The 10,161-nt window shown below is 35.6% G+C and overlaps 1 protein-coding gene across 2 annotated transcripts; it reads right to left on the bottom strand.

The window, feature by feature from the left end:
* Positions 1-385: 385 nt before the first annotated feature.
* On the bottom strand, positions 386-6,578 carry LOC113073965 (uncharacterized). 2 transcript variants are annotated; one of them, XR_003280575.1, is made up of 4 exons: positions 3,112-6,578; positions 2,698-2,890; positions 2,538-2,569; positions 386-2,338 (listed from the first exon to the last, which is right to left on the bottom strand). XR_003280575.1 is itself a non-coding variant. In XM_026246653.1 (3 exons), exons 1-3 carry the CDS (start codon positions 3,297-3,299, stop codon positions 1,511-1,513), a joined length of 1,209 nt encoding a protein of 402 aa, XP_026102438.1. In that variant the 5' UTR covers positions 3,300-6,578; the 3' UTR covers positions 386-1,510. The 2 variants fall into 2 exon arrangements, 1 of the variants encoding a protein (XP_026102438.1); XM_026246653.1 differs by lacking the exon at positions 2,538-2,569.
* Between the last annotated feature and the right edge of the window lie 3,583 nt (positions 6,579-10,161).

Below are 10,161 nucleotides of genomic sequence, written 5' to 3'. Positions count from 1 at the left end.
ATAATAATAATAAAGAAAACGTACAGATACAATAGGGGCTACAGCCCTCTGGGCTTGGCCCCTAAATATAGCTGCAAGCAGCGATACCGGGGCCAAGCCCTGAAGGGCTGTAGCCAGAGCAACGAGCGGGCCGAAGCAAAATGGCCGAAATGGAACTTGCATTGGATTGACCTTACCCACCCCGGATTCGATCCCACGACCTCTCGGGTTTGGGACGAGTGCCTTAGCTAAGTGCGCCACATTAGTTGACACACTGTTTGCATGGCACAGAAGAGAGGTTAAGGTGTGAGAATTAACTCAAAAGCCCGAAGTAGCATTTTAGCCAGATTAGCATGCTACGCTAAAAAAATGCTAACGTTGCTCAAAGTTAACCAGATACCTCAGGAGACCCATTAGAGTCAATAGAAACGTGTTAGCATTTTAGCTAATTAGCATGCTAAGCTAACTAGCATAAATCAACAAGCACAGGCACGGTCAACATCCAAGAGGTACATGTCGGGAATGGGAGTGAATATCATAAATCTGGTCTTAAGATATAAAATTTTACAAAATTGAACCAGATTTCAAAGGTGTAATTGCAAAAAAAAAAAAAAAAAAAAGTTTATTCAACTCAATATTGTGGACAGACGTCATGTTGGAAAATGATGAATGAGACCGAGTTGGCATAACCCACAGAATCCATAGGCACCAAGATCATAATTTTCTGACTGACTTTTCAGGAGTTAGGCAAATGTGCATTTTTGGTATCTCAACACCCATAGGTGGCATTGTTCCCATTGAACCCTCAGATAATGGTGTAGATGGAGTGTACCAAATTTGGTTTCGATTAAATTAAACTTAAGACTAGATAGCCTCTGAACCGATTTGAGGTTGACCTTGTTCAGTACACAATTTAATAACTTCTGGTTAATGGTCATGCAGTTTGCAATTAATGTGAAGTCAAACATAGGCATGCTCAATTCCAGTAGTTATTTCTTAGTAATTAAAAGGGGTTTCAAATAGGTTAACTTTTGCAATAAACTTGCAAAATGTCAAACTATAGAGTGCATAGCATGTAGTCTTTCAGGACATGCACCTCTTGTTCAGCCATGTTAAGTTTAAAAGATATTGGAAAGGACTTCAAAATAGTGTACAAGTAGCTTTAACAAGTCTGACAAAATTCTCATCTCGGTCTCAAGTAAAGACACTAACAGATTAAAAGGTTAAACAAAATTAAACTTCTCCCATTGTGTATTGACAAACCAACTTTGCAGCAATTTAATAAAGCAAACAAGAGTAAAGCATTGAAGTGAGGGTTCTTTATTAACAGAAATAACACATCCCCATAGTCAAAGACAGAAATATATTTTTGGAAATGTATACAACATCTTCAATATTCACAATTTAAATTAGGGAGGATAAAAAGAGCTACCTCAAGCGTACACAGGATTGAAACTTAAAACACCACATTTCCAGTAAAAAAAAAAAAAAAAAAAAAATAAGTTTCAATTTAAAACCAACAAGGCATTACTTATTTTGGGGTATCAGCAATAGAAGTGGGAGATGGGGGAGTTGGCTGGTTTACTTTTGGCTGGGTGTCTAGTGGAGATTCCACCATAAAAAGGTCAAGTTCCGCTAGGTCTTCACTTGGAGCTGGTGGTTGTGTAGGTGGGGAGAAGTGCACAAGTGGACTGTTGGGTTGTGGGGTGTCTGTATGAGATTTCTCTGGATATGCCAGGTGGGTAATGTAGTGGTTGTGTATTGTTATGTTCATAGTGGGGAGGTCCAAAATAGAGTCCATTATTGTGTCGGTTGTGGCGTTTTTTGGAATTTGGATCGTGGCTCGGAGAACGTGGTTCTCGATGTTAACAGATTTTATTTCATCTGAAGTTGTGGTGGTTATTTTGAGCCTGGCGTGTGTGTGTAGTGTAATGGCGTCAGTTCTGTAAAATATATCGCACTTGTCACACAGGACTCTTGTGCAGGAAAGTGCCATGTTATGCAACTTATGCTTAAGTGGACAAATGTATATTATGGTAACTTTGGCGCCAATTATGTTTCCAGTGACCTGTTCAGATGTGGTGGGCTGTAGTGGAAATGTGGGGTCAGTGCATGTGGTGGGTGTGAATTTTGTGTCTTTTGTTGTGGATAGGAATTTTGTACCTCGGAACATCCGTAAAGAAACATTGGTTATATAAAACCAGGAGTCCAGCTGAAGGTTTTGCTCGCCCCAGACAGTGAGCTCCATTATTCCTGTGGTGTCCGCTATGGTGTAGACTGCCTTTTCTAACAAGACATCATCCTGAAGGAAGGCATGTCCTTCGCTTTCCCTCTGGATCAGCTTTGCGGTGATGTTAACCTGAAGAACATTAACAATACAAATTAGTGTCATATGACACTTCTAGTTTCATTACTATTCATATCCCACTATGTAGTCTAGTAACAGTAACTTTACAACTATGTCAACCAACTCTTCGAGAAGACAACAAGTTGACTTTTAAAGTTACCTGAAGGAGCATAAACAAGATATTGGGACAGTCTAATACGGTTACTATTACCTGATATTTAATTATGAATTCAGTTCCTGGATCTGTGGAATGTGCAAAGGTGTAAAGAGCATAGTAAACCTGCATTTGTTAACCAAGCTACTAACATCTTGAAGGGTTTAGAATTGATTGAGAAGTTATTTTCTTCGCCCTCCCCACCACGAATACTTACTCTGTGGTATTCCATGTCGATTTGCAGAATCTGACTAATTGTTTGGTCTTGAATGGTGACCATTATGGTGGGGTTGTAAGGGTAGTCAATTGAAGTCAAACAACACCATTTTGATTGGTGGGTGAAGAGTATGTCCATTCCATCTTCTCTCCTTGATGGCTGGACAACCACATTATTGAGTTGGACCGGGCATCTAAAACATGACAAAAAAGACCTTAGGAAAAACAAAGTTTGATCTTGCAGACTAGAAGTTGTAACAGGTTTTCATTTTCAACTTCAAAGTGTCATTTTAAGTCTTCATTGATATCACAATTGTAAAATTCTAGACAGTACCCTTCTCCTGTACAGGTTCAAAGTATCAGAAGTAGAGACAAAAACCCCACAAGTATTTGTAAGAGTGAAAGTAAAGTTTACCGGTCTTTCTCAATCTTCAGAAACTTCGAATGGAGCTCCACCTTGAACACCACAACCTTACATACTTTGTGGCGTTGTTGTAAGACTCCTTCAAAGTACTGTCTTTTAACCCCATGACGCAGAGGTGTGACATTGTGTATGTAGCCAGTAACAGACTGGTTAAGACTGGCAGTTGAAGTACTTGCCATATCTAGAAAAAAATTAAGATAGGATATAGAATTAGTACATGTAGGGTTTAAGAAACTGAAAACATTTTACACACATAAGAACAAATTCTTACCGTTTTCTGTTCTTCAGCTGACTTCACTACGGTTGATGCACCACGTGGTCAAGTTTGAACCAAATAAAATAGCTTATTTAAATGTTTTTTTGCAATTGTGCAGCTTAATTGAGTAATGAGGAAATTGTTAATGAGCTCGTTAGTTTATTGTGTTCACATGATAATGACAGGTTCACATGATATGGACAACATGCCATATGTTATTATTAACTTGTTTGTATACTTTTATATATCATTTTCGAAATGTTGACTGACAAATGTTGCTGTTTTTTTATTATTTAATCTTATTTAATCTTAATGATTTTTGTGTACATTGTTCAGTATTTGGTTAGTAGTTCATTAACATTAGCATAATAATTAAGCAAAATCATGAAAAACTTTTCTAAGAACATGAAATTGACTCTGAAACAAAATATATTTTATAATAAGAAATATCTTTAAATAGTTTGTATATATAATTTTTTTCATGGTTTAATATATTTCTGAAAACACAAGCACACATCTGCATCAGTGAAGTGAAACTTGTTGGGGGTTATGATATCAAATGTAACAAAACAATACAGTACCGCAAATATAATGTCTTTCAATAACTATGAATATATAAAGAATATAAAATATCTGCAACCAGCAATATGGGTAGCAAGTGTAATGCAGAGCAGGATGAGCAACTGAAAATATGTATAGTTATTCCTGTATTGTTGATCAGATGTTCTATTATAATGTCACCCCAAACAAAAATTAAAACCTGTGACATCATCCGTGAGAGCATGTTATCACACTCTGCCAACATATGGAACACAGTCACCATAATTTTGAAAATATGTTTTAATATAAAAAGGAACACAGATCAAGCACTAACTTGCATGCTAACCAAGAATGTTTATGTAATATAGTGCAGAGCAAGAAAAGCAAATACAGCTGAAATAGAATGTAGATTAAACAACAAATAAGTTCAGAAGTGGACAAGTTAAAAAAAATGAACAGCAATTCAGATCAGATTGACCAAAAAACAAATTTATGCTACAATACACACAGAAAATCCAATATCTGGAGCAAAAGCAACATTCACTTCAGTCCACAAGAGCTATTTGGTGCATGTGCAACCATCGATGCATATTCAACGAGCTTCAGAGGAGAGGTTAAGGTATGAGAACGTTCACAGAAGCATTAGAGCACATGCTAACCAATTCATCAAGCTGCACCTGGTCTTAATTTGGCAGTATATCAAGGAGAGAGCATGTGCTGCTCGGTTTATCTGTTTTTCTAAAGCAGGTATGTTTGTTTTAAAAGTGTCTGTGTATTGATTATTTCTTCTTAGTTTTGATTGTGGATATTTTGCTCAAATATTTAATATGTTCATTTTGCTTGTTGTTTGCAATGACCATGTGTTCAAAATGGCAACTCCTTTGAAGTGTTTTCTCTTTACTTTAATTGGATAGTTTTCTTATTATGCTAGTCTATTGTTTGATCTGTAATGCAATTCTGGAGTTTATCGGAAGGTAATTTTATGTTTAATATTAGGGATTTTGTGTGGGTTTTTATTTTTATTTTTTGGTAAAGTGATGCACAAGAATTTACTAATTCTGATTCAGATTGTTTACAAATTATATAAACAAAGTAATTTAGTTTTAGTAGTCTACACTATATTTTCTTGAAAATGGTCTTCTTAATTGATAAAGCTTAATAAAGAGTTTATAATTAACTATGAAAAGTTGTGTAACTTGAATATATGCTAAACCGTACTACTTTTTATGTGTGCTGGTGAATTGACAAGAGTGTGAGTTGATTTAACCTTTATAATTCTTGTATATGTAAAAATAATTTGAATGTACTTTTTAAATGTATGTTAAGTTCCTAAAATGCTTAACTTATCACTTTTTTGCATGTGGTGGTACACTGGTAAAAGACAAAGTTGAGGTATGACAAACTTCTTGAACTTTATTAAAATGCACTTAGAATATACTGCTGAAGTAAATGTACTGTATAACAAAGCATGCCTGACAAGTATACCCATTTTTTTCTTTTATGTGTGGTGGTGCACTGGTTAAAGACTGCAAGCTGAGGTAAGGCAACTATTTGTAACCATTAAAAAGAGTTTGAAGTATATTGTTGAAGTAAATGTTTAACCCTTGTGCATTGTTCAAATTCACTACCTTTTTGTTATGTTCAGGATAAAAACATCAACTTCATTAAACTGCTGTAAAAATGTCTCTATTTATTTTTTATTTTTGCATGAATCTATCAATCAACCTCAGTCCTAATGAAAACTACTACATTTTTAAAACGATCCAAGATTTCAACTCTTTAAGTGGCAAGTTCATAAATTGTCACTTTCAATATAAAAGTATTGTGACTGGATTTTTTTGTTACTTTTTATTACAGTCTTGGGTATGTAAAAGATTAGTAACATCATTGGCTTTTATGCACTTTTAGTTTTTATGCAACATTAGAAAAAAAAATTATCCATTTTATTATTGGTGGCTGTTTTTGCCCCATTGACTTCTATTATAATGACATTTTGATTGCAAAGCCATGACACCATATAATCATGCATTCTTGTTTTGTGGTTTTCTCTGTTGGGAAGAGGTAAAATTTGTTACTCCAGTTGATCACTATGTGGGACCATGAACCCTTTAGATGGGCTTTTGCAAAAAAAGCTTAGTTTCTGACTTGTAAATGAAGCTATATGGGGTATAACAGCATATTATATTGTGTGTGTGCGAAACAGAGAGAGAACTTTGTGCACTTACCTTGATGTATTTGAGAAAATCAAAATGTACAGCTCAGAACTACATGGAGTAAACAAATGTTTATGCACCTACTGCCTTTTAATGATTGTGTTAAGTATAGATTAAAAAAAAGTATGTGGATTCAAACTCTTATGCCATCCTGCAGGTCATTTGATGGTGTGGAATGGCTAAGGAAAGGGCTTGACTTTGTACAAAAGTCTTAGAAATTATACAGCTGGACCACTCCAGCAAGCTGTAGCTTATTTTGAAGTTGGTATTGCATTTTGGTTCATAATAAAATTTTAAGGTTTGAAACTCCCTTTACCATCAAGGAAAGACAAGCACTTCACACACAGGCCATCCTATATAAGTGTGCATAAACACTACTTTTTTGTTTACTCCATGTAGTTCTGAGAGCTGGGGTGCATTATTGTTTTTTTTTTTTTTTTGTGGATACATCAAGGTAAGTGCACAAAGGTCTCTCTCTGTCACACATACATGCATGCATACACGCACTATCAAAAATCAAATTTTTTTTATTTTTATAATGGAGGTCAATGGGGCAAAAACAGCTACCAACAATAAATGAGGGTGGAAAAAAGTAAATCTAATGCTGCACAAAAGCTAAATGCATTAATGTCAATGTTGTTAATTTTTGGCATGCCCAAGACTGATAAAAAGAAATCGTTTTTTTTTTTAATCCGTGATGTCATTTATGAACTTGGCAATTAAAGAGTGCTAGTAAAAATGCTAGTTTTGATAAGGACTGAGGTTGATTTGAATAACTTGTGCAAAAAAAAAATCTAACAAATTCATCTCATAAATTTTTACAGCAGTTTAACTGAATGGATGTTTTTATCCCAAACATAATGAAAGGGTAGTGAATTTAAATGATATACAAGGGTTAAACGTATAGCAAAGCATGGCGGACAAGTATAGGCTACTTTATTTCTTTTTTTCTTATGTGTGGTGGTGCACTGGTTAAAGACTGCAAGCTGAGGTCAGTCAACTTTTTGTAACTATTAAAAAAATATATACTGCTAAAGTAAATTTATAACAAAGCATATCTGGCAAGTATACCTTTTTCTTTCTTTTGTGGTGTCTGCTTGGTTAAAGGCTGCGAGTTGAGAATTTAAATGCTTGCTTTTTTCATAGCAAAATTAAGACTGTATCCATGCGTGCTCGGCAATCTTAAGTGATTCATCAGTACGTGTCTTGTTAAGGGCTTATGTGAATATTAATTATGTTGCTGGTAATTATAAAATCTTGTATTGATATTTAAATGAAGAAACATTTTCTTATTCTGTTGTTTTCTTTCCTGGTGATAATGTATTTTCTTGAAAAATTGTCTCCTTAATTGGTTTATTAAAGAGTTTATTTAGCTGTGTAATGTGTTTTTTTTATTTATTTATTTATTTATTTTTTTGAAAGTGAGATGTGTAAATTGAATATGCTAAACAATACTACTTTTTTATGTGTGCTGGTGAATGGATAAGAGTGTGAGTTGAGGTAACATAATTTGAATATAATTTTTAAATGTATGAAATGAAGTTCTTAAAATGCCTAACTTATCACTCTTTTTTGCATGTGCTGGTACACCTGGAAAAGACCAAGTTGAGGTGAGTCAAACTTTTCGAACTTTATTGAAATGCATTTAGAACATACTGCTGTAAATGTTTCAATGCATAACAAAGCATGCCTGACAAGTATACCCTTTTTTGTGTGTGGTGGTGCACTGGTTAAAGACTGCGAGCTGAGGTAAGGCAACTTTTTGTAACTATTAAAAACACTTAGAATATACTGCTGTAGTAAATGTTTAAATGTATAACAAAGCATGCCTGACAAGTATACGTTTTTTCTTTATGAATGGGGTGCCTGGTTAAAGTTTGGCAAGTCAAACTTTTTGAACAATTAGAATACACTGTTTAAGTACATTTAAATGTATAACAAAGCATAGCTAAAATGTGTACCCTTTTCTTTTATGTGTGGTTGTGCACTGGTTATAGACTGCGAGTTTAGAAATTAAATGCTTGCTTTTTTCATAGCAATATTAAGACCGTATCCATGTGTGCTGGGCAGTCTTTAGATATTCATCAGTACTTATGTCTTGTCAAGGGCTTATGTGAATAATGTTGCTGCTCATTATAAAATCTTGCATTGATATTTTAGGAAACATTTCTTGATGTTTTCATTCCTGTTGATAATGTTTTCTTGAAAAATGGTCTCCTTAAATGATAAAGTTTAAAGAGTTTATTTAGCTGTGAAATGTTTTTTGTGAAATGTGTAAATTGAATATGCTAAACAATACTTATGTGTGCTGGTGAATGGATAAGTGAGAGTTGAGTTAACCTTTTATAATTTCAATATAATTTTTAAATGTGTGAAATGAAGTTCTTAAAATTCCTAACTATCACACTACTTTTTTGCATGTGCTGGTACACTGGGAAAAGACTGAGTTGAGGTAAGTCAAAATTTTTGAACTTGCATTTAGAACATACTGCTGAAGTGTTTAAATGTATAACAAAGCCTGGCTGACAAGTGTACCTTTTTCTTCTATGTGTGGTGGTGCACTGGTCTAGACTGCGAGCTGAGGTAATTCAACTTTTTGTAACCATTTAAAAAAAATAACTTAAAATATACTGCTGTAGTAAATGTTTAAATGAATAACAAAGCATAGCTGGCAAGTATGCCTTTTCTTTCACTTGTGGTGGCACATTGGTTAAAGACTGCGAGGTAAGTCAAACTTTTTGAACATTGTTTAGAATATACTGCTAAAGTACATTTAAATGTATAACAAACCATAGTTGACAAATGTATCTTTTTCTTTTGTGTGGTGGTGCACTGGTTATAGACTGCGAGTTGAAGTTAAATGCTTGCTTTTTTCATAGCAAAATTAAGACCGTATCCATGTGTGCTGGGCAGTCTTAAGATATTAATCAGTACTTGTGTCTTGTCAAGGGCTTATGTGAATATGTTGCTGGTCACAAAATCTTGCATTGATATTTTAATTAAGAAACATGTCTTATTCTCTTTTCATTCCTGTTAATGTTAGTACATAACATTTTTATGTTAATCATTTGAACTGTTTGAATAGCTACAGTGTAATCAGGTTCTGATGCTTTAAGAATTGAGAAGTACATGTAGTAATTCTGATTTCGTGTTCACAGATGCCGCGACCAACAAAGAGGTCGACCATAGCCAAACGGCTATATGCACAGAGATGTGCAAGTACAGAGGCTGCACCGCTTCCTCTTAAAATAACTGAAGCAGAGTTTCCACCCTTCCTCTTAAAAAAAGGGCAGAGGCTGCACGACCACCTCTTAAAACATACAAGGCCGAGGTAACGCCGCTTCCTCGTAAAAAAATGGCCGACTGCTCCGGCAGTTGTAATCCTGGCCCCACCCAGCAGGTTCCACCCCGTCCTGCAAAAACAAACGGGAAAGAGGCTGCAACGCTTCCTCTCAAAATAAGTCAAGCCAAGGTTATGCCCACACCTTGTAAAAAAAAAGGCCGGTTTTGCCATCGTGTAGAAACCACCCCTCAACAGGTTCCACCCCTCCCTGTGGGTACAATTGGGGGTAGAGGCAAAGATGCTCCCTCTTAAAACAAGTCGAGCCGAGGTTATGCCACATCCTCGTATAAAAAAAGGTCGGTTTTGCCATAGTGTAGAAACCACCCCTCAACAGGTTCCACCCCTCCCTGTGGGCGCGATTGGGGTAGAGGCAAAGATGCTCCCTCTTAAAACAAGTCGAGCCGAGGTTATGCCACATCCTCGTAAAAAAATAGGCGGTTTTTGCCATCGTGTAGAAACCACCCCTCAACAGGTTCCACCCCTCCCTGTGAATCCAATTGGGGTAGAGGCTGCACCGCTTCTCTTAAAACAAGTCAAAGCCGAGGTTGTGTCACGTCCTCGTCCAAAAGTGACAGACAAAGAACGCCTATGTTCGATGTCGGAAATTTCCAACCAAACAAAACCCAGATATACCCTGCCTATTTCCGTTCATAAACCATCTATTCCTGTTCATAAACCATCTATTCCCG

This window comes from Carassius auratus, unplaced genomic scaffold (assembly GCF_003368295.1).
Source record: "Carassius auratus strain Wakin unplaced genomic scaffold, ASM336829v1 scaf_tig00013304, whole genome shotgun sequence".
Taxonomy (NCBI): Eukaryota; Metazoa; Chordata; class Actinopteri; order Cypriniformes; family Cyprinidae; genus Carassius; species Carassius auratus.
Note: the sequence above shows the minus strand (reverse complement) of the source record. Positions and strands in the feature narration are given on the sequence as shown.